Raw genomic sequence first — 24,363 nt, forward strand, 5'->3', positions numbered from 1 at the left:
GCGACGCCCAGCTTCATTTATTTATTTATTGTCAGTCCTGGGGCTTGAATTCAGGGCCTGAGCAATGGCTGTGGGCTTTCTCAAGGCTAGAATTCTACCACTTGAGTAACAGCAGCATTACTTCTAGCTTTTTCTATGTGTGTGGTACCAAGGAATTTCAACCTGGGTCTTCCGGTATGCTAGGCAAGCACTCTTCCCAGGAGGCCAAACTCCCTGCCTAACTCTTTTAATATAATTTCAGACTCATTTTATTTTATTGTTCTTATAAGTTGTCTTACTATAAATATGCATTTAGGTTTGGAAGGTTTGGCTCAATGATAGCACAGCCCATATAGCACATATGAGGTCTTGGGTAAAATCCACAGCACAGGAAAGGAAAAGAAAGAAAGAATGAAAGAAAATGAGAAAACTCCCCATCCCCCAAATATGTGTGTGTGTGTGCATACACATACATCTATTCATGCACACATGCATGTAGGGTATCTCTTTCTCCTTTATTTGTTATATTTAACATTTTCCATTAAACATAGCACATTCCACTTTAGTTTTAGAATACTTACTTCTAGTGTAACTTTTTCATGGCTTAAAATACATATTTCAAAAAAGGAAAGATTATTTTTTCTCACTATAAGTGTACATTTCATTTACAATGAAAGTTCGTACATATTTTTTTCTGTTTTTTTCTAGTTTGAGTTTGTGTCAAGTACTGTGGATTGGCTTGTTCAGTACTAATTCCACTTTGTAATATATATGGTCTCGTACTACAGAATTTGAAAAGTGAAAACTTGCTTAGAGTCAGTATTCCTGATGCAATCTATGCTTAATTAAAGAATATGATGCACTTGTGTTATTTAGAGAGGGAAATAGATGGGAGGTTAACTTTGTTCTGTGGCTGCAGTTTATGGTAGCCAAAGTAGTATGGATATTTTAAGGGATATTTTTGTGGGGAGGACTGTAAATACTAGAGTTTTATGAGAACTGAATGATAATAATGTTGTACTTTTTTTTTTTAAAGCATGACATACATTTACTGGTACTGGTAGGTTCTAGGGCCAACAATAATGATGTGGCAGTTTTCTTGTATAGGTTGCTATGCTCATGGAATTAAGATTTCCAGTTTTTGCTCGCTGCTTTGTTCTCTGATAGTGTTACATCAATCTGTTCCTAGTGGGTCAATTCTATTATTTAAATTTTAGTTGTGATATCTCAATGTCATTTCTTTATATAAGCTTTTTTTTTTTTTTTTTTTTTTTTTTTTTGCCAGTCCTGGACTTGAGCTCAGGGCCTGAGCACTGTCCTTGGACTTTCTCAAGGCTAGAGCTCTACCACCTGAGCCTCAGCACCACTTCCGGCTTTTTTCTATGTATGTGGTACCGAGGAATCAAAGCTGGGTCTGGGTGCATGCTAGGCAAGTACTCTACCACTAGGCCAAACTCCTGGCCATATAAGCTTTTTTTTTTTTTTTTTTTTGCCAGTCCTGGGCTTGAGCTCAGGGCCTGAGCACTGTCCTTGGACTTTCTCAAGGCTAGAGCTCTACCACTTGAGCCTCAGCACCACTTCCGGCTTTGTTTTTTCTATGTATGTGGTACCGAGGAATCGAACCCGGGTCTTCGTGCATGCTAGGCCAAACTCCCGGCCCATATATAAGCTTTTCTTAAAGGGCAACTGTTTCTTCTAGTTGGGCCTTGGCTGATACATCCATGGTCCCTTTTATTAGTCTTCCATCAGTATAAGAAAATACTTGAGGCAATTAACTTGGAAAGTTTGTTTTGGCTTTTGGTTTTGGATATAATAGTCCATGACCAAATACCCCTAGGGTTTTGGACTTTAGACCAGGCCACTCTTCATGATGGGAAAGTATGGTAAGACACACGCTTGCCTCATGAGCCAGGAAGCAGAGAGAAAAGGGCAGAGGAAAGAGCTAGACTTACGTAACTAGTAGAACTCCTAGGTTTCAAATTGGGAAATTTGCTTACTTAGTTATTGCATCTTCATAATGGGATTTTTACTTAAATATTTTAGGAAACCTACATATAAGATTTGGGAGGCCAGGAGTTTGGCCTAGTGGTAGAGTGCCTGCCTTCCTCTGTACTACATACATAGAAAAAGCCAGAAGTGGTGCTGTGGATCAAATGGTAGAGCCCTAGCCTTGAGAAAGCCCAAGGACGGTGCTCAGGACCTGAACTCAAGCCCCAAGACTGGCAAAAAAAAAAAAAAGATTTGGGGCGAGAGGGAGCCTGGGAGTTTGGCCTAGTGGTATAATACTTGCCTGGCATGCACAAAGCCCTGGGTTCCATTCCTTGGTACCACACACACAAAAAAGAGCCAGAAGTGTTGCTATGGTTCAAGTTGTAGAGCATGAGCCTTGAGAAAGCTTAAGGACAGTGCTCAGCCCCTGAGTTCTAGCCCCAGGATTGGCATAAACAAAAACAGACAAAAAAAACACCCTAAAATTTGCGGGGAGCTGGTAGCTCACACCTGTAATCCTAGTTACTGAGGAGTCTGAGATCTGAGGATCACAGTTAAAAGCCAGATTGGGCATAAAAAACCATGAAACTTTTTATTTCCAACTAGCCACCAGAAAACCATAAAAGTCACTGTGATCCAAGTGGTAGAACACTAGCCTTGAGCTGAGGAGCTCAGGGACAACATTCAGGCCCATGGTTCCAGCCCCACAAATGAATAATAATAATAATAATTACTTCGGTGATAATTTCAGACTCTGTGCTTCAAGATATTTATAGTTTGGTCATTAACCAGGTTATCAAATATTAATATGAAAAATGAATGATTTGAAAGAGAAAAGGCTTATCATTTTACATTAAGATAAATATAGTAAAAGTTTCGATTTAGTACTTTTGAATGTATTCATTTTTGATGAGTAGTATTCCTATGTAACACAAGATGAGTTCTTTAAAACTGAAGCAATTGGCTGGTACTGGTGGCTTAGACCTGTAATCCTAGCTACTCAGGAGGCTGAGATCTGAGGATTGTGGTTCAAAGCCATCCCGGGTACCACCATGAGCGTCTTATCTCCAATTAACCACCAGGAAACTGGAAGAGGCACTGTGGCTCAAGAAGTAGAGTGCTAAGCCTTGAGCTGAAGAGCTCAGAGATAGTGCCCAGTCCCAGAGTTCAAGCCCCATGACTGACAAAAAAACCAAATAAACAAAAAAATTGAACAATTATTTTAAGTATGTGACATGCACGGGGGTAATTAACTTCTGACATCATGATGCATACCATGAGTAATTTATATACAAATCTTTTTGTATGATGAGGTAACTGTAGATGGTTGCCATCTTGACATACTTGTTATATTTTGACAGGATAATTAAAAGGTTTTATAGGTCAGATTTTAATGATGGTAAAACCTGAAGTTAATGGAAAATTTTCTCTCATTTGGGTGAAACTTAAAGATCTAGAAACACAACAGATCAAAGATAGCTAAGATTTTTACCAGCTATACATTAGACAGGGGCCTGATAGTCTTGGAGCTCAAAAAACTAAATTCTCAAAGAAATAGCAATCTATTTAATAAATGGGCTAGTGACATAAAGAGAGGTATCAACAGCTCTGGCAGTAAAGGAAATCAAAACAACACTGGGTGCTATGCAAATAGTTATAAATGAAATAACTGAAGTATAGTAGACTCTATGGGGAGCTCAAATAGTGAATTTTTTTTAGAAAAGCAAAGTCAAAATTCAACAACAACAATAACAAAAAAGCACCAGGAAATAGTACTTGAAAGAGGTGGTGTGAGACTGAGGGGAGAGAGGTGGGGGAGAATACAGTCAAGAATTCATTGTATACACCATAAAATTAAGTAAAGTAAGCGGAGAGATGGATCAAAGTGGGGTGATAATTTTGAATGGGGTGACATTGATCAAGATGCATTGAATTCATGAAGTGCTTTGTTAAATGGCACTGCTTTTCTACAACTACTTAAAGACAATAAAATTTTTAAAAAGTCAACAATAATGTTACCCCTTCTGGAATTCATTTTATTTTTAAGTAGGATTAAATTCACAGTGGTGCATTTGTTGCAGTTGATCTTTCTCCATTGACATTATTCTAAATTTCTTATAGTTTTGATTAATTTTTTAAAGTCTCCATCTCAAACATCCTTTATTCTCTCTGAACTAGTTGAGAGTAAGTTGCCTATCTTGAGTGTCTGACCCCTTGTGAACACTGATTAATGTTTTTTGTACAAACATGAACTTTTTTGGGGGTGGGTGGGTCATGGGGCTTGTACTCTGCCTAGGTGCTGTCCCTGAGCTCTTCAGCTCAAGGCTACTGCTTTCAGCCACAGCCCCACTGTCCATTTTCTAGTGATTAATTGGCCATTAGTGCCTGGGCTGGCTTTGAACCATGATCCTCAGATCTCCTGAGTAGCTAGGATTATAGGTGTGAGCCACTGCGCCCGGCTAAACATGAACATTTTTATTCTGTTCTTTCACAAAACAGCCATCAAAATAAGGACGTTGTATACACCACTTAATCTTCACATTTCTCTTCAATTTTTGCCATTTGTTCCACATGTATTTACTAGATAAAAAATGCAGTTTAGAAATGTGTGTTGTATTTATTATAACCCTTTAAGGTAATTTTAGTCTTGGACAGTTCTTTAGATTTTCAAGACAATGACAATTTTTTCTTCTTTCTTTTTTTTGTGGGTCATGGGGCTTGAACTTGGCTTGGGCACTGTCCTTGAGCTGAGGCTACCACTCTACCCTTGAGCCAAGCCCCACTTCCTGTTTTCTATTGGAGATAAGTGTCTCGGGTCCTTTAGTACCCAGGCTGGCTTTGAACCTTAATCCTCAGATCTCAGGCTCCCAAGTAGGTAGGATTACAGGCTTGAGCCATCCTGCCTGGTGACAAATTTTTCTTTTTCCTTTTTTGTTGGCATTAGGGATTGGACTCAGGGCTTTGTGCTTGCTAGGCAACAGCTCTACCACTTTATATAGCTGGGTTTCTGCTTTGTGTTTGTTTTTTGGCCAGTCCTGGGGCTTGAACTCAGGGCTTGGGTACTGTTCTTGGGCTTTTTCTCAAGGCTAGCACTCTACCACTTGAGCCACAACACCACTTTGGGCTTTTGTATGTATATGGTACCAAGAAGTTGAACCCTAGGGTCTTTGTGCATGCCAGGCAAGCACTCTACCACTAGGCCAAACTCCCAGTCACTGCTTTGAGTTTTTATTGTGGAGTTATTCATGTTTACTTAATTATGCTTTACTATTTTTCACCTCATTTGTATGACTCACTTTAATTTGAATGCCATACTTTTTATAGAGTGCATTCCCTCCTTTCAGCTCTATTATTAAGTCTGGTATTGTGATCTTAGTTCTGTGATTGCATGTGTACATTGTCACACATCAGTCAGGTACTTTCCTAATAAGCTACATTCTTAGTCCTGCATGTGTGATATTTTTGCTTTATAATATTTTGAGAAATAATTACTGTATTTTATTTTATTGCCAGTCCTGGAGCTTGAACTCAGGGCCTGGACACTGTCCTTGGACACTCTTTGCTCAAGGCGCTTTGCCACTTGAGCCACAGTGCCACTCCCAACTTTTTCTGTGTATGTGGTACCGAGGAATCAAACCTAGGGTTTCATGCATGTTAGACATTAGGGAACTGATGATTTAGTCCAGAAGCACTGAACTCTTTGCTTTTTTAGCTTTGGGTGGGCTGATGGATTTTTACATGGATTCACTTCTCTCAACACTTCTTAGTGTGTAAACTATATTCTTTGAAGCTCCTTTCACAGAGTCATTCCTACTTGAATATCTGTATCCCTTACCATTTTTCTGTGGACATTTTTTGTTTATTTGCTTGTCTTTGTACCAGAAAACTTCTTGACTTCATTTTGAATGCTGCTATTACACATGTTCACTGAATAAGGATTTTATTGAAATGAATTGATTGAACTTAGTGACATCATAGGGAGTGACTAGGAGATATCACTGAATACGTTGAAGAGCTAACTGATGAAATAAGAACTGATAATGGCAATCTACCAGTTTGAGCATAGTTAGTTCCCAGAATCAAAATAATTGCAGTGAAATGGACATGACTAGGTCAGAGTAGTGGTACTGCTAGGGAAGAGAAAGAGACAAATAATAATTTGTAAAGAAAAATCTCTTTTGCATTCTCAAACTTGTGCTTCCTAATTATTATCTATTCCTGCCACCTTATTACTTAATAACCTAAATTTCCTATCAGACACGTGGTCCTATTTAGCAGAAGTAAAATAGTTAAGGTGGATAATCAACCTAATGTTAACGATGCTGAAGAATTTTTACTTCTCCAGAAGTTTGTAGGGTTCTTACTTTTCTTCTGATTATCAATCCCAGAACAAATTGAATAGTAAGTTTCAGTTTTTTCTTAGAGAGTTCATACTAAAGCCAAGTAGGTTTGTCAGTGAATGCTTCTGGTGATAAAGCTCCCCCACAATAAACATATTTCTCTTTTTTCTTCTGTCCCTCTTCCTCTTTCATTAGGAGATGGAAGTAGGCTAACACACTGGAGGAGGGAGAGGATGCTTTACAGATTAGGCTGAACTATGAGTCTTCTATGCCTTCTCTGGCTGGGAAAATCTGAAAATGTGTCCATGTGCCCCTTCTTAAAGCTTGCCCCTTTTTATGACAGTGTGGAAGGAGATGGGCATGCATTTCTCATAGGTGTCATTTTCTAGGCCCTAACATCTGTTCGTTTTAGGCAAAGTATTCTAGCCCATTGGCACAAAAATGAAATAACTTCATCCATTGGAATGGTAGAAAATGAAATTTGTTCATAAAATATTGATACTTGTGCTGGGTTCTAGTGGCTCACCCCTGTAATCCTAGCTACTTTTAGAAGGTTGATATCTGAGGATCCAGATAAGAAGACAACTTTGGCAAACAGAAACCCTCTTTTTAATCAATAGCTGAGTATGATTGTATGCACTTGCCATTCTACCTACATTGGAATCTGATCAGGAGAATTACAGGTCCCAGTCAGCCTGAGCAAAAGAAAAAGAAAGAGGAGAGGGAGAAGGGGAGAAGGAGGAAAGAGAGAAAGAAAAAGAAAGAAGGAAAGAAAGAAAGAAAGGAGAGAAAGAAAAAATAGATGGGAAGAATCAATACTATGACAAAAATTATTTGACCATAGCTGTGTGATTTTATTCCTCAGTCTTCTACTGTGTTCCATTGATCTTTGAGTCTTTGTACCAACCTTTGCCTTTGTGGTATAATTTGAAATTGGGTATTGTGGTACATCCATCCATTGGTGCTCTTTTTACTGAGAATTGCTTTTGCTATTTCAGTGTCTTTTGTGTCTTCATATGAACTTTTGGATTTATTTCTTTAATTCAGTGAGGAATTATATTGGGGCTGACCTTAAACTCTTAGTCTGCCTCCTCAGTAGTTAGGAGTGCTTGTGTGTGTGTGTGCGCACACACACACACACACACACACACACACACACACACACACACACACACACACACAGTCCTGAAGCTTGAACTCAGGGATTGGGCACTGCCCTTAAACCACTTTTGCTCAAGGCAGTATTCGGCCACTTGAGCCACAGCTCCACTTTTGGCAGTTAAATTAGAGGTAGCAGTCTCACAGACCTTCTTACTTGGGACTGCTTTTTAACCATGATCTTCAGATCTCAGCCTACTGAGGAGGATTATAGGCATGGACCACCAGTGCCCATGGTTATCTACGTTTTGTTTTTCTGAGACAGTGCTTGCTATGTTGCTCATGTTGACGTCAAATTTTGCTCCTATAGTTACAGTCTCATGAAGTTGGTATTAGAGACCTGTACCATTGTTTAACTTTCCCATTGGTTTTAGTGTTTTGTGTTTTCATTTTCACTTGTTTCAAAAAATTTAAATTTTCTTTTACTTCTTCACTGACCAGTGTGTTGTTACAGAGAATGCTAATTGCCATGTGTTTGTGCAGCCTTACAAATTTCTCATTACCAATTCCAGTTTTATTCCATTTGCATCAGAGAAGACTCATGCTATGACATTTACTTTAAAAATTCTGTTGAGTTGTTTTATGATGCCACATAGTCTATCCTGGAGAACATTTTACTTGCTGATGAGAATGAATATTCTGCCATTGTTGGGTGAAATGTTCAAGTAATGTCTATTAGGTCACGAGTTAGCTGTAATTATAACATAATTTTCTTGAGAGAAAGGGGGACAAAAACATGAAAAGGAGTATTAATGTTCAAGAAGTATTGTACTCAATCCCTGATGAATGTAATTGTAAACCCCTCTGTACATTACCCCAGCAATAAAATGCAATAATAAAAATGAAAAAAATATTAGTGTTTTTTGCAGAGATTTTGTTTGCATGCTGGACCAGTCACGTGGTGATGAATTGTCTGTATTTTTTTATTATCTTGAAAGATTGTCCCTTTATTTCTAAAGGATACCTTTAGTACCTGTGATATTTTTTGGTTGGCTTTTTTCCCCCTGTGGCTTTGAACATGTCATCTCATTCATTTCTGGCCTATGTGGTTTCTGTTAGGAAGTCCTGCTGCTAGGCTAGTGTGGATTCCCTTAAAAGTGAAGATATTTAGATAGACACTTTTCTCTTTCTGTGTTTAGATTTTTCTCTTGAACTTTTTTTCTTATGACTGTATTGAGGCTTGAACTTGGAGCCTGGTACTGACCCATAGCTCTTTTGCTCAAGACTAGTCCTTTATCACTTTGAGCCAGAGGACTACTTTCAGTTTTCTTGTGATTAATTGGAGATAAGAGCCTCATGGTCTTTCCTGCCTGGGCTGGTTTTGAATGGTGATCTCAGCTCTCAACCTCCTTAGCTGGATTACAGATGTGAGCCACTAGTGCCTGGCTATTTTTTTCTTTTTCTCCATTGTTTATTTTGGAGCAATAGAGATCAAACAGGGCCTGGCACAAGCTAAGCAAGTGCTTATCCCTGAGTTTCACCCCAAAGTGCCCCTTCCCCATTTAAAATTTAACTGGGAGCCAGGTATCAGTGCCTTACAACTGTAATCCTAGCTATTCAGGAGGCTGAGATCTGAGGATCATGGTTCAAAGTTAGCCTAGCCAGAAGAGTCTGTGAGACCCTTATGTTCAATAAATTACCAAAAGAGCTGGAAGTGGAAATGGAAATGTGGCTCGAGTGATAGAATATTAGCTTTGAGCAAAAGAAGCTCAGTGACAATGCCTAATTCCTGAGTTCAAGCCCCAGGACTGGCAGAAAAAAGAAAAGGAAAAAAAAAGAATCAAACAGATTTTCAGAACACCCGACCTCATGCCCAGCGGTTTTTCTTTATGCCCAGTTTTGCTGTTTATTCTTTCAGCTGAGTTTTTAAGTTTTCATTTGAGTACTTTAACTCGAAGATTTCTAACTTTTAAAATGATTTAGATTTTTTTGCTTTCTCATTGATATCTTGAATTACTGATTTCATTGGCTTATTTGTATTCTGTTTATCTCATTGAGTTTCCTTAAAGTTATTTCTTTTCAATTCTTCATTGACCAGTTAATTTCCTTTTATCCTTTTTTTCCTCCTCCTCCTCCTCCTCTTCCTCTTCCTCCTCCTCTTCCTCCTCTTCTTTCTCCTCCTCTTCTGTTGGTTGTGAGCCTTGATCTTGGCCTGGGTGCTATGCCTGACCTCATTTTGCTCAGGGCTCATGCTCTACTACTTTGAATCACAGTGCCACTTCTGGTTTTCTGGTGGATAATTGGAAATAAAATTCTCACAGAAACTTTTCTGCCCAGGCTTACTTTGAACTGCCTCAGATCTCAGCCTCGTGATTAGCAAGTATTAAAAGTGTGAGCCACGGGCATCTGGCCAGTTTTCTTTGAGGTCATTGGTTAAGAGAGTTGTGTCCCTTTGGAGGCCTCATGTTACCTGGTTTTTCTATGTTCTGTCCTTATAGTATCTAATGGGTCTGTTGGCTCTACCACTTTTGCAGTGTTGCTTTTGTAGTAAAAGACTCTGACTATGAATTCTAGGACATTAGTTGGATGTGATGACTTGGCTTTAGTGTGCTGTCACCTTCAGCTGTAATCAACATTGATGATGCTGGTAGATGTCTTTTCATCCTAGGCTTCAGGGTTTATGGGACTTTAGCACCAGTAGGGTGCAGCTCCATTAGGCAGAGAGGTTCATTGACTGTTGTAAGCATGGCTGCAAGTGTAGAGTACGCTTGGGTTTCTCTGCATTTGTGTTAAGGCAGGACTGCTGTAGTGAGTCCAGGCTTGCTACATTATAGCATACCTGGTGTTTGGTGCCTATCCACATCTTAGGGTTGTACAGAGGCCTAGGGCATGTCATTGCATTTAGATAGGGTATCTGTCAGTGCAAGAAGGATGAACAGGTTAATTCTTCAGGTCCCTGGGAGCCAATGTCTTCAGGAAGGTCTGCCCAGCTAGGTGGATAAATTCTTTCTGTATCTCAACTGGGTGGATAGGGCTTTGCTTGTATGTTTTCTGAGCAATGGAAAAGTAAATTAAGGCTTTAAGTAGCTCAGGGTCTATAAAGGTTCTGTAGAAGTAAGTGCCTCAGCAGTATCAGGAGCCTCTTGCTTATTACCCTTGCCATGAAGCAGTCTTTCAGTTTAGTGTTTATCTGTAGAGAAGCAGCAGCAGTACTCTATGCCTAGCTGCTTTCTTTAGAAGATTATTGTATATCTCCATGCACTACAGTGTTTCTTGTCATATCCCTACTGTATGTATGATGTGCCTCAAGCACATCAGTGATTTCCTTGCTTTGGTCATTTATTGTGGAAGGAAATGCCCTCTTGATTATCATCACCACATGTATGTTTTCAGAAGTACTTATCTTCAGCTAAAGAACTACTTTTCCTCCCCCCCTCTCCCCCCTCCTCCCTCCTCCCCTCCCCTCCCCTCCCCTCCCCTCCCCTCCCCTCTCCTCTCCTCTCCTCTCCTCTCCTCTCCTCCCTCCCTCCCTCCCTCCCTCCCTCCCTCCCTCCCTCCCTCCCTCTCTCTCTCTCTCTCTCTCTCTCTCTCTCTCTCTCTCTCTCTCTCTCTCTTTCTTTCTCTCTTTCTTTCTTTCTTTCTTTCTTTGTGGGTCATGGGGCTTGAATTCAACCTGGGTGCTGTCCCTTAGCTCTTCAGCTCAAGGCTACCACCCTACCCCTGGGCCTGGGCATTGTCCCTGAGCTCTTCAGCTCAAGGCCAGTGCCCTATACTTGAGCCAAGCCCCACTTCCCTTTTCTAGAGGTTAATTGGAGATAAATGTCTCAGGTCCTTTTGTGCCTGGGCTGGCTTTGAACCTTGATCCTCAGATCTCAGCCACCTGAGCAACTAGGATTACAGGCGTGAGCCACGGTGGCGGTGATTAGGTGCCATGCCACTAAGAACTGCTTTTTCTTAACCCTACCTTGAAAAGTTTTGTCTCTGTGTTTATTGATTCTGATTTCAAACCTTGTGGGAGAGATAAGACTGTGACCATGGTGATTGACAGTTGTTACATCTGGTTGTGTTTCAAAAAGTGATTTTACAAGCCAGGCCTGATAGCTCCCTCTAGAAAATGGGAAGTAGGGGTTGGCTCAAGGGTAGGGCAGTAGCCTTGAGCTGGGACACCACTCAGGCTGAGTTCAAGTCCCATGACCCACAAAAAAAAAAAAAATGTGATTTTGCAATCCTTATCCTATTTAAGGTTCACAGCTTCTCAGTACAGCTTAATCAGAATTTATCTCCTTTACCTTGGGACTGAGGAAACTGAGAAACTGTGACAGTTGTTCAAATTGACATATTGTAGCAAAGAATAGTGATGATCCTAAAAGATTTTTGGTGTTAAACTATCTCCTGAACCACAGAATCTTTCTACAGAACTAAGGTGAGAACATATTATTTGGCATTTGATAGTATACAAGTGTTTAACTGCCATTGCTTTGCTCTGCAACCTTGGAAATAATTTAGACACTTTTTGTTGAATAGTCTTTGTCTCTAATGGAGTTTATGATTTTGCAATTTTATATGATAGGGTTGTCATACCTAAAGCTCAGGAAGAAAGAATCTTTTCATTATTTTTATTTTTGTCATTAACATTTTTAATTTTTTTTTTTGCCAGTCCTGGGCTTGAACTCAGGGCCTGAGCACTGTCCTTGGGCTTTCCTCAATGCAAGCATTCTACCCTAAGCCACCTGGCTCTTTCTGTGTATGTGGTACCAAGAAATCGAACCCAGGTCTTCATGCATGCTAGGCAGGCACTCTATCACTGGGCCAAACTCCCGGCCCCATATTTTAAATTTTATCATTAATATTTTGGTGAGACATACTTAACTACAGTATAGTCACATTTTACCACATTGCACATGTTAGGGCGAAAAAAAGTAAGAAAAGTAAGAAAGCCTATATCAGAATTTATGCATTTAAATCAATATTGCCTTTCTAAACCGTGACTTTGATCGCAGTTTTAAAATAACAGCTTCAGGATTTCATTTTCATTTGTACAAGGGAATATCTAACATTAAATATGAAGGAACTTGGGCTAGGAGTTTAGTTTGGTCTAGTGGTAGAGTGCTTAGCTGGCATGCACCTGGGTTTGATTCCTTGGAGCCACACGCACAGCAAAAGCACTGTGGTTCATGTAGCAAAGTGCTAGCCTTGAACAAAGTATGTTCAAGGACAGAGCCCAGGCCCTGAGTTGAAGCTCAGGACTGGCACAAAAACAAAAACAAACAAACCAAAAAAACCCCACCTACGTTAAAAAAAAAAAAAAAGGCCAGAAATAGTGCTGTGGCTCAAGTGGGAGAGCTCTAGCTTTGAGAAAGCTCAAGAACAGTGTTCAGACCCTGAGTTCAAGTCCCGGGATTGGCAAAAAAAAAAGGAGGAACTTAGTCACTAGTGTAGATTGGGATTTTCATGAATTTTATGATTGGTTTTCAGAATATTTTTGGCTATGTGTGTAGATTTAGTTATGGTTTTAAGTAGTATTTTTGTTGGTGTTTAATAGAAATGGGTTATCTTTGAAATAATGATTACTAATTTGCTTTTCCCATAGTCATCAGATAAACAACGAGCCCTAGAAGAAACCAAAGCCTATACCACCCAATCTTTAGCAAGCGTTGCCTATCTGATAAACACCTTGGCCAACAATGTCCTACAGATGCTGGATATCCAGGCATCCCAGTTACGAAGGATGGAATCTTCAATCAATCACATTTCACAAGTGAGCCATGTCATTTTCTTACTTGTCTATAAGAACAATATGCACAGTGTATCATGTTGATTGACAACCTTTATTATGTGAGTTAATGTGCGTGTATTATTTGGTAAATACAAATTCTATATTATTTTATTAATTTTGTGGAGTAGATAGGAAAGTAAATTTTAATAGATTGTATTAAAAGTTATTTATCATGGTAACATAATTTGCTTGGAAGTGAAAATTTGTCATGTTTTGTTGTTTTTGTAAAACTTTATTGTTTTAAGTCTGATGGCGTGGTGGCTTGTTTATTATTTCTCTTGGGTTTTTAAATGTTATTTTATTTTTCTTGGTGTCAGTTCTGGGGGACTTGACCCCCTGGGGCTTAACCTCAGGGCTTGGGTGCTATCCCTGAGCTTTTTTTTTGCCAGTCCTGGGCTTGAGCTCAGGGTCTGAGCACTGTCCTTAGACTTTCTCAAAGCTAGAGCTCTACCACTTGAGCCTCAGCACCACTTCTGGCTTTTTTCTATGTATGTGGTACTGAGGAATCAAACCTGGGTTTTCATGCATACTAGGCAAGCACTTTAACCACTAGGCCAAACTCCCGGCCCCTATCCCTGAGCTTTTTGTATTTTGCTCCTAGGATATCACTTGGCCACTTGAGCTATAGCCTTACTTCTGGCTTTTTGATGGTCAATTGGAAGTAAGAGTCTGGAAGTCTTTGCTGCCCAGATTGGCTTTGAACCGTAGTCCTCAGATCTCAGCTTTCTGGGTAGTTAAGGAATATAGATGTGAGCCACTATGGTGGAGCTCCTAGGTTTTGTTTATTATTTCGCAGTGTTAGAACAAAGTCTTCTGTCACTGAGCTATACCCCTCACTCAGGTTTTATGTTTACTGTAATGATTACTAGACTTATTTATAGTACTAGAAAGATTAAGAGATTTAGAGAACCTTGTAAAAATAGAACTTTAAAATGTTATTTTTTTTTAAAATACAGAATTCACTCATGAAAATACAGGAACGAAATGGAAAAACAAACTTCTCTGCCAAATCTTTTTTTCCCCATATATTTTTATTGTAATTAATAAAAGGGTTACATTATATTCACCAGATAGAAGGTGCATTACTTCACATACATTGATACCCTTTCTCATGACTTGGTCCCCATTTCCCTCCCCCCACCCCTCATCTTGTTTTCCCCCCTTCCCTATCCAATTTCAAATAACCAAATATGCATATATGCAATATATCAGATAACAAGGTGAAATACTGTAACAATATGAGATCTAAGGGACAGTAAAAGAAATGAGAGATAACAGTACATTAAGGACAACAATCACTCATTATATGGCTTTTGTTTCTATATCCTAGAGGTCCTTTCATTTAGCATCATACTATATGGCCTTATGTATCTAGGTTTTGTTCTATTGTAAATCTCTGCTAGGAGAGCCCAAAGTTTCTACTGATTATGACAAATGAGGGAAACCATTGAGCTTATGTTCCTTTGAGTCTGGCTTACTTCACTTAATATGATTTTTTTCTAAGTCTTTCAGTTTTCTCTGCCAAATCTTTTCACTATTAATATTCTCTTTCTCTCTTTTTTTCTTTTTCTTTTCTTTCATTTTTTTTTGCGGGGGAGGGTGGGTCATGGAACTTGAACTCTGGGCCTGGGTGCTCTCCTTGAGCTCTTCAGCTCAAGGCTGCCACCCTACCTCTTGTGTTACAGCTCCACTTCCCATTTTCTAGTAGTTAATTGGAGAAAAGAGTCCACAATCTTTAGTGCCCGGGCTGGTTTTGAACCTTGATCCTCAGATATCAGCCTCCTGAGTAGCTAGAATTATAGATGTGAGCTACCACGCCTAGCTTTCTTTTTCTTTATAATATTTCCTTCCATAGTGGTAAAATTGTATCTGTGATATAAAAATAGGTATAGAATTTTTGAAGTCTGCTCTTAAAACTCACATTTTTCATGTTAGCATAATCTTTTTGTGAATGTTCTCAGTGGTAGCATGTTGGCATAATCATTTTAATATTTTAGGACCATTTAAAACAACAATGCTTCTGGATGCCTCGATGCAGTGATGTATATATGTAATCCTAGTACTCTGAATGCTGAGGTAAAAGTATTCAGTTTAAGGCCCGTTTGGGCTAGTAAGGTCCTACCTCAAAAAAATGAAAGTTCCTTCAATAGAAAACTGATAGAAAATATAATTTCCAAAAAAATTTAAAATGATAAAAGTTTGATCTGTCCCAAAGAGATGTTTAAAGTTGTCAATTTTTGCATTTTTGTCATTTTGAGTAATTTAGTGCCATGTTGTACTATCACTTCTTTTAAACATAAATAATAGAACTTTTGTGGAATTAAAATAATTTTAAAATGTGCATATTGTTATTTGTATATTTTTAGAGTTTAGCATTTTTAAAATTGGTTAAACTAGCAATTTTTGAGAGCCTAAAAGTTTAGCAAATTTGTATTGTTAACTATCTTTGATATAGTATAATTCATAATAATGCAACTTGAAAATTTATGAGAGTTAGAGGACTTTAATTTTTAGTGTGAATTTAACATTTTAAAGGTTTCTTTACATCTCATCTAAACTTTTGTGGATATTTTATCCTTCATTGCTTTTGTACTGCTAGTTTTCAAATTAGAGGAAAAAAAAGAATTAATGAATTTAATGAGTAAGAGGAAATTTTATTTTAGAAAGGCCCCGTGAAGACTCAGTGGTATTTCAAATAAATAAACTTTTGGAAGGAGAGTTGAAAAATTATTAACTTGATATAAAGTTTCAAGTTTTGTATTTGATGATTTAAAAATTTTGTATTTACAAAGGACTTGCAAAAGAAAGAAGAAAAGAGCTAATATAGAAAATAAATTAATGTACTAAAGTTTCTAAGAAGTAATGATAACTTTTTTTTTTGTGGATTGTGGGACATGAACTCTAGGCCTGGGCACTGTCCCTGAGCTCTTTAGCTCAAGGCTACCCTTTAGCCACAGTGTCACTTCCGGTTCTCTGGTGGTTAATTGGAGATGAGTCTCATAGACTTTTTTAAAAAATATTTTTATTGTAATTAATAAAAGGGTTACATGATATTTGCCAGATAGAAGGTGCATTAATTCCCATAGAGTCTCATGGACTTTTGTGCTCGGGCTGGTTTTGAACTGTGATCCTCAGATCTTAGCCTCCTGAGTAGCTAGGATTACAGGCGTGAGCCACCACATGTGACTATGACAACATTTTGTTAATTAACAGGGGCAATTAGGAGAGATTACATGAGTAAATAAATGATGACAATAAGCAAAAAACAGTGGGAGAGAATAATTTATTTACTTCATTAGATTTCCAAAGTTCTTAGGTAAGAAAAGGAGAAAGGGTAGCAGGTTCAAGGAAGAAGGTGAATGCTCCAAAGGGCAGCCCAGATTATAAGTGTAGGTATTTAGCTAATGATTCTTTTTTTTTTTTTTTTTTTTAAACCAGTCCCAGGGCAGTCCCAGGGCTTATACTCAGGGCCTGAGCCCTGTCCTCAGGTTTTTTCAAGGCTAGAGCTCTACCACTTGAGCCAGAGCACCACTTCCAGCCTTTTCTGTGTATGTATTGAGGAATTGAACTCAGGTCTTTGTGTATGTTAGGCAAGCACTCTACCACTAGGCCAAACTCCTGGTCCCTGCTAATGAATTTTTGTGTATCATATAAAGTGACAGTTGAGTATATAGCCTAAATAATGCATCTTTTAAAGCTATTTGAATAGAATAAGTAAGAAGCAGTAGTAATGAGTAGGTAGAGAGCTGAATAGGATTTCTTGGGCCAGAAGTGCATAGGGCATAAGTAAAGGAGACAGAAATAAGTGATTGTTAAATAAATGTGGGCTGCAATTAATTATTCTCAAGACACAGTGGAAGGTAAAATCGACAAATTCAATATGTAGGATAATTTTTATTGTAAAATATATAGTTTCCAAAAATATAGTTTGATTAAATATATAAATATGTTTAAAATTAGTTTTAAGTTAAGGAGTACCACCTAAGGCTATTGTTCTGTAATTATGCATAAACTTTAGGTTTTGCATACTTCCTTATGTCCTATGGTAGTTTTCATGTTATTTTATGAAGAATGGGTAATTGGAAGTTATTTTTTAAGTTTGTTAATAAATTACTTGTAGAAAATGGGTAATTTGGATAACATTTATGATTTAAGTACTTGAATATTTAGTTAAAACATTAGCTTACTAATAAGAAATTTATGACATTAAAAAACTACCCACTTAGTTGAGTTAACAAACTGTAACTTTAATTGCAGATATTTTCCCACACTGATGGGCAGCTAACTGAGGTAGTGTTATCCAGTACAGTCAACTCTCAATTATCTGTGGTAATGGGAAACAAAAATGCATGGATAAGCCTAAAACAAGGTTTTTATACAAGTTCCTTCCTGTCATCCGCTGGGGCCCTGAGCATGTGCTTGGGTTCATGAGGGAGATCTGGCAGTGGGGCTCAGGCTTGCACAGGAGCTCTGGGAGCCAATATGACTCATCAAGGTGATATGAGGAATTCCATAGGAACCTGGACTTGGCACTGTGTGGCTGAAGTGTCATGGGGGGGAGCCTGCAGCATGCGAGACCAGCTTGGCACTAGCAGTGGAAGGATGAAAAACTTGATTTACAAGAATAGATATTTTAAGTCTTACACATTTGCAGTGATATTGGTATGTATTTTGGTTAACAAGATTCATAGCAAACAGTAGTAACTTAAGCAACAGTGAATTTGCACTAGTTTTGGTATTCTTTGCCAGCTAAACAGATATTTTTAGTTGCTACAGGTGAGTGTTACTATTGAGGCCTCTTCTAAATTAGAATACATTTATTGCCACTACTAACTTTAGAAAAGCAGGATTATATTTAAAATACTTTTATCTGTATTAAAATTCTTAAATAGGGGCTGGGAGTTTGGCCTAGTGGTTAAAGTGCTTGCCTAGCATGCATGAAGACCCGGGTTCAATTCCTCGGTACCACATATACAAAAAAGCCGGAAGTGGTGCTGAGGCTCAAGTGGTTGAGCTCTAGCCTTGAGAAAGTCCAAGGACAGTGCTCAGGCCCTGAGCTCAAGCCCAGGACTGGCAAAAAAAAAAAAAAAAAATTCTTCTTAAATACCACTATTGAGTCTATACTTCCAGAAATTTAACGCATTTTATATTGTAGTGGCAAAGAATATCATGAAAGCAAAGGCAGTGATCATTACTAAAAGCTATTCATTTAAGTCAAGAAAAACATAGTAGCCATGGTTTTTATTTAAAAATTTATTATAAAACTAGAAAATATGTGAAATAGCTTATGAAGTTCATAAAAGGTTTCCTTGTAGTTTTGTATGATTTTTTTTTACTTTTATAGGACTAACAACACTAAATGTGTTTAAAAAAAAATCTTTATTGATAATATATATGGCAGAAAGGGTTTACTTAATTTACCCAGTGGCGTTTCTTTTAATTGTCCTGAGATTTGAACTCAGCTTCCCACTTGCTAGCTGGGTGCTTTACCATTCCTGTAGGACTATTGCTGACAAAGACCAGGAATACTATTTTGCTTATTTTTATTATTGTTGTTGCCTTTGTTATTATTATTTTGGACATGGGGCTTGAAGTCAAAATCAGGGTGCTGTCCTGAGCTCTTTTGCTCAAGGCTAGCACTCTTATCACTTTGAGCCACTTCTGGCTTTTGGTGGGTAATTGGACATGAGTCTCACAGACATTTCAGCTTGGACTGGCCTTGAACTGTGATCTTCAGATTCAGTCTCCTGAGTAGCTAGGATTACAGGTTTGAAGTCACTGGTGTCTGGCTTACTTTTATTGTTTTTTTTAAAAATTATTTTCAAGCAGTTATATGGACTTTATTCAACATGTCTCATCTCATGTCAGTTTATGACTCTTAATCAGTCACATCATTCTCACCTCCATTTTCCCAACCTCTTCTCATCCCTTTCATTATTTTTTGAAGTAAAAAGTTTCTATTTTCCATGTCCCCTCCCCCAGTGCCCCTTTTATTTTCCAAACTCTGGGTCTCTTGTTAGAACCACGTGCTCTGTTTTTTTTTTTTTGCCAGTAGTGGGGCTTGAACTCAGGGCCTGATCACTGTCCTCGGACTTTTCTCGAGGTTAGAACTCTACCACTTGAGCCATAGCACCACTTCCAGCTTTTTTCTGTCTTGGTGCATGTTAGGCAAGCACTCTATCACTAGGCCAAACTCCCAGCCCCATCTGGTTATTTTTATTTAAATTTTCTTTAAGTAGTTGTATGAAGGTGTCTCAATTCAAATCAGTTTGTAAGTACAGTACATTTTTTAAATTACCTAATTGTTATTATAGAGGTATTATACAGAGGGGTTACGTTTACACGAGTCTGACAATAAGTACATTTCTTGTACAGTGTAATTTGTTCTCTCATTCTCTCTCATTCCTTCCTTCCCATCTCCATCCATAAGCTGTATAGTTCACTTTCATCAGTGTCCAGTGTGCTACATTGCTACACCTTCTCACTCTTTTCCCTTGAATTCTGTCCTCGATATGCATGTGAATATACCGCATATAAGGTAACGAATACAGAATCATCAGAAAAATAAAGCAAAGTTTTAAGTCTTGGGTTTCTATATCTTAGTTGTTCATTTTAGTATGTATATTATTTTATGTAAATATTAAGAGGTGCTCAGGCATCGCACCTTAGTATAATACATCTTTATCAGTGTCACCCCTTCCATTGTTTTGCTCAAGTTGTTGTTGTTATTATTATTATTATTATTATTATTATTACTATTGGTGGGTCATGGGACTTGAACTCGGCCAGGGCTCTATCCCTGAGCTGTTGAGCTCAAGGCAACTACCTTACCCTTGAGTCAAGCCCCACTTCCCGTTTTCTAGAAGTTAATCGAAGATAAGAGTCTCAGTCTTATTGTGCCTGGGCTGGCTTTGAACCTTGATCCTCAGATCTCAGCCGCCAGAGTAGCTAGGATTACAGGTATGAGCCACCTCGCTGGCTTCAAGATATTTTTGAGATGAGATCTTACTTTTTGTCCAGGTTCTCCTGAGCAAAAGTACACAACCGAAGTACTTCGGTTGTGTACTTTTGCTGTAGTTAGTATGACAGGTATACACCACCATTCTCAGCTGTTTTCTGTTGAGATGGGTGGGGGTGGCTCTCATAAACTTATTTTGTTCATGCTGGCCTAGAACTGCAATCCTTCTTATTTCTACCTCTTGAGTAGCTTGCCCAAGTGTCTAGGTTTGCAAATGTGAACCACTGGTACCCCAACTTCCCAGTGGCATTTCATTTCTAATTATTTATTTATTTTAATCAGTGTGTGGCTTGAACTTGGGCCTGGGTGCTGACCCTAAGCTTTGAGCCACAGTACCACTTCTGGTTTTCTGGTGGTTTATTGGAGATGAGAGTTTCACCAGCTTTTGTGCCAAGGCTGACTTTGAACTGCAATCCTTAGATCTCAGCCTCCTGAATAACTAAGATTATAGGCACGAGCCACTGGTTCCTGGCTCCCTCCCTCCCTCCCTCCCTCCCCCTCCCCCACCTCCTCCTCCTGGTCTCCTTCTCCTCCTTCTTCGCCCGCCCTCCCTCCCTCCCTCCCTCCCTCCCTCCCTCCCTCCCTCTCTCTCTCTCTCTCTCTCTCTCTCTCTCTCTCTCTCTCTCTCTCTCTCGCCTCTCTCTCTCCTCTTTCTCTCTCGCCTCTCTCTCAGAACTTAAAGTTTGGGCCTGGGAATTATCCCTGAGCTCTTCATCTCAAGGCTACTGCCATACTCCTTGAGCCACAGCGCCACTTCTGGTTTTCTTGTGGTTAATTAGAGATAAGAATCGCATGGATTTTTGTGCTGGTCTGGCTTTGAACTGTGATCCTCAGATCTCAGCTTCCTGAGTAAGCTAGGCATATAGGTGTATGCACCTGGCCTATTTTTTTTATCTTTTAATTATTTTATTTTATTGTCAGGGTTATGTATGGATGGGCTACAGTTAAATTCATGAGGTAGTGAGAACTGACATTTTTTTATTAGAAAAGGTTTTACTCATTTCTTTTTTTCTCCAGTCCTGGGGCTTTAACTCAGGGCCTGCGTTTTCTCGAGGCTAGTGGTCTGTCACTTGAGACACAGCACCACTTCTGTTTTTCTCTATGTATGTGGTACTAAGGAATCAAACCCCGGTCTTCATGCATGCTAGGCGAGCACTGTACCACTAGGCCAAACTCCTGGCCCTGGTTTTACTCATTTTTATCTAGTTATTTCCAATAAATTCTGAAGTAATAATGAATATATGAGGAAAGATGTCACTGTAATATTGTTAACTTTGTTCATAGAAGCACTATATATAGCACTAATAAATTTTCACTTCCATTTCTTAAAAAGTATATCTTTGGTTCTTGAGTATCTTTTAAGTTCATGAATGTTGGAGCCAGTTGTAGGCATAGGATGTAGTATTGGATTATCTGTCAAATTTGAATGTGCTTATATGTTGTCATAAGAGAAAAAGCTTTAAAAAGTGAAATAGGAGGTTGAATAATATTGTAAGACTACAGTTATATACAGTAAGTATTGGTTTTTAAACATGTTATATATGTAAATAAATTCATAATCATATACTAGATACAATGTAAAATGCATTTTCCCTTGTGGGTTACAAATTCACTATTGTTATATTGTTATATTACTATTGTTCCCTCAGAATCTTTTTTTTTTTTTGGTGGGTCATGGGGCTTAAATTCGCCCTGGGCGCTGTCCCTGAGCTCTTTAGCTCAAGTCTACGGCCCTACCTTTGAGCCAACCCCCACTTCCCATTTTCTTGAGGTTAGTTGGAGATAAGAGTCTCATGGACTTTAGTGCCTGGGCTAGATTTGATTCTTAAATCTCAGCCTCCTGAGTAGCTAGGATTATAGGCGTGAGCCACCATGCTGGGCTCCTCAGAATCTTTGAAACAATTTTTAAAATTTATAGAATACATTTAATGCGCTCCAAGTTTTTATTCAAGCTGAAATGAAAATCAACCATTTTCTAAAGGTAGATTTGAGTCTATCTGTAGGTACTTACGCAGTTCAAAGTAGTGGCGAGAGTACTCTTTCATCTCCTTAACCATACATTACCTTTACTATTGTAGATATTTTAAAAGTTAATAATAATACAAAGTATTATTCTCTGGCAGTTACAGATATACTAATTTCTGTATGTATGTGTGTGTATGTGTGAGTGTACACGTCTGTGTGCATCTGTGCACCAGTACTGGATCTTGAACTCAGGGTCTTGAACTCTTGTTTGCCTTTTCCTGCCCCTGGCTGGCAGTCTACAATTTGAGCCACATCTCTACTTCTGGCTATCTAAAAATTAAGGGTTTTTCAGATTTGTCTGCCTGGGCAGACATGTTCCTCCAATCTCAGCCTCCTAAGTAGCAAGGATTATAGATGTGAGTTACCACTGCCCAACAGGATACTAATTTTGAGTTAACTTGTGAAATCAGGTTTGGAAATAATTGCTGTTTGAGAGTGAATAACGAACACCTGAATTAGTCTTCCTAGGTCTTTGGTTCTCAATCAGGAAGTATGATTTTAAAAACTGAGAAGAGTAAAAATAAAACCTCTTTAATAAAGGAAGACCTTCTGTAATAAATTTTCCTTTACTGATCTAAGACCAGTAGTGCTTTTAATTTGTATTATTGATTTTGAAACACACTTTGATAAAGAGCTCGAGTTAATTTTCCTAGCCTTGTTTGTTCAGAAAATTTTGGGGAGCCAAGCGTGGTTGGCTCACACCTGTATTCCTAGCTACTCAGGAGACTGAGATCTGAGGATCACGGTTCAAAGCCAGCCTGGGCACTAAAGAATGTGAGAATCTAATTAACTGTTAGAAAACAGGAAGTAGGGCTGAGGCTCCAGGGGTAGGGCAGTAACCTTGAGCTGAAGAGCTCAGAGACCGTGCCCAAGCCCCTGATCCCCCCTCCAAAAGGAAAAAAAAATGGGTGGGGCATGGTGGTAGCATAGCCTAGTGGTAGAGTGCTTGCCTGGCATGCACAAAATCCTGGGTTCAATTCCTTATTACCACATACGCAGATAAAGCTGAAAGTGATGCTGTGACTCAAGTGGCAGAATGCTAGCCTTGAGCAAAAAGTGTCCAAGGATAGTGCCCAGGCCCTGAGTTTAAGCCCCAGGACTTTTTTTGTGTGTGGTATTGAGGTTTGAACTCGGAACCTCAAGCTTCCTGGCTAGCTAGGGTCTTGCTTTGTCTAAGCTGTCCTTGAACCTCCATCCTGTCTATATCTATCTGCTGAGTAGGTGGGATTACAGGTTTGTGTTTTACAATGCCAGACTCTCTAGCCTGTTTGTGTATACATACACACATTATAACATAACACATTATAGCACACATATATTTTACATTATATATATGAGTACATTACCTTTTTTGGACAGTGTACCTCTTGCTTCTCTTTTCCATAGTTCCCTCCTCCCATCCATGCCTATAGTTCTTTTTCCATGTAGTATATAACTGAATAGCATAATTGCATTTGCTCACCCTCCTTCCCTTTCTGTACCTTTTGTCTCCCTGAAAAATCCCTAAAAGCAAAGACAAACACTACTACTACCACCAATAACAACAAAAACCCATGTTTACATTTCCTGGGATATGTATCGTAAATAGGGTTTTAAATGTCCAGAGAAGTTACACTGTTGGGTTCCTCCCTTCAGGGTATTGTCCTTTAGTCTGTGTGTGAATGCCTAAAGTACTATATAGGTTATGTCTACTTATTTAGATTTAGCTTCCACATATGAGAGAAAACATGTACTGTTTGTCTCTCTGAGCTTAGTTTATCTGACTTAACATGATTTGTTTTAGGTCCATCCATTTCCCTGAAATGACATTCTTACTCTTTCTAATGGATGAGTAAATTTGTATTGTATATACAACTTTTATATTGATCCCCACTCATCTGCTTTAGGGCACCAGGGCTGTTTACATAATTTTAGCCTGTGTTTTTAATGATTTAGGGTTACTCATTAAAATTTATTCTGTTTCTTCGAAGTTAAGAATAAAGTACATTTTAGTATTAGTGAGAACTTCTGTTGCAGCTTCATCCAGTAGCTGAAAAGAAAAGCAAGTCTTCCATTGCGCCTAACATGTACAGAAAAAGTTTAAAGACTTTTTTTTTATTAAAATTAATACCTAAAAGTGTTAGTTACCACTTTATTTG

The 24,363-nt window shown here is 38.6% G+C and overlaps 1 protein-coding gene across 36 annotated transcripts in view; it reads left to right on the forward strand.

Moving 5' to 3' along the window:
• The window catches only part of Abi2 (abl interactor 2), a 69,120-nt gene that overhangs the window by 6,875 nt on the left and 37,882 nt on the right, over window positions 1–24,363 (forward strand). For all 36 annotated transcript variants that reach the window (XM_090354661.1, XM_090354660.1, XM_090354666.1 and 33 more), the window contains exon 2: window positions 12,997–13,164. In XM_090354661.1, coding sequence (XP_090210787.1) covers window positions 12,997–13,164 — 168 coding nt within the window. The remainder of the gene's footprint in view (window positions 1–12,996; window positions 13,165–24,363) is intronic.

This window comes from Megascapheus bottae, chromosome 21 (genome assembly GCF_031878675.1).
Source record: "Megascapheus bottae isolate mThoBot1 chromosome 21, mThoBot2.hap1, whole genome shotgun sequence".
NCBI classification, from domain to species: Eukaryota; Metazoa; Chordata; class Mammalia; order Rodentia; family Geomyidae; genus Megascapheus; species Megascapheus bottae.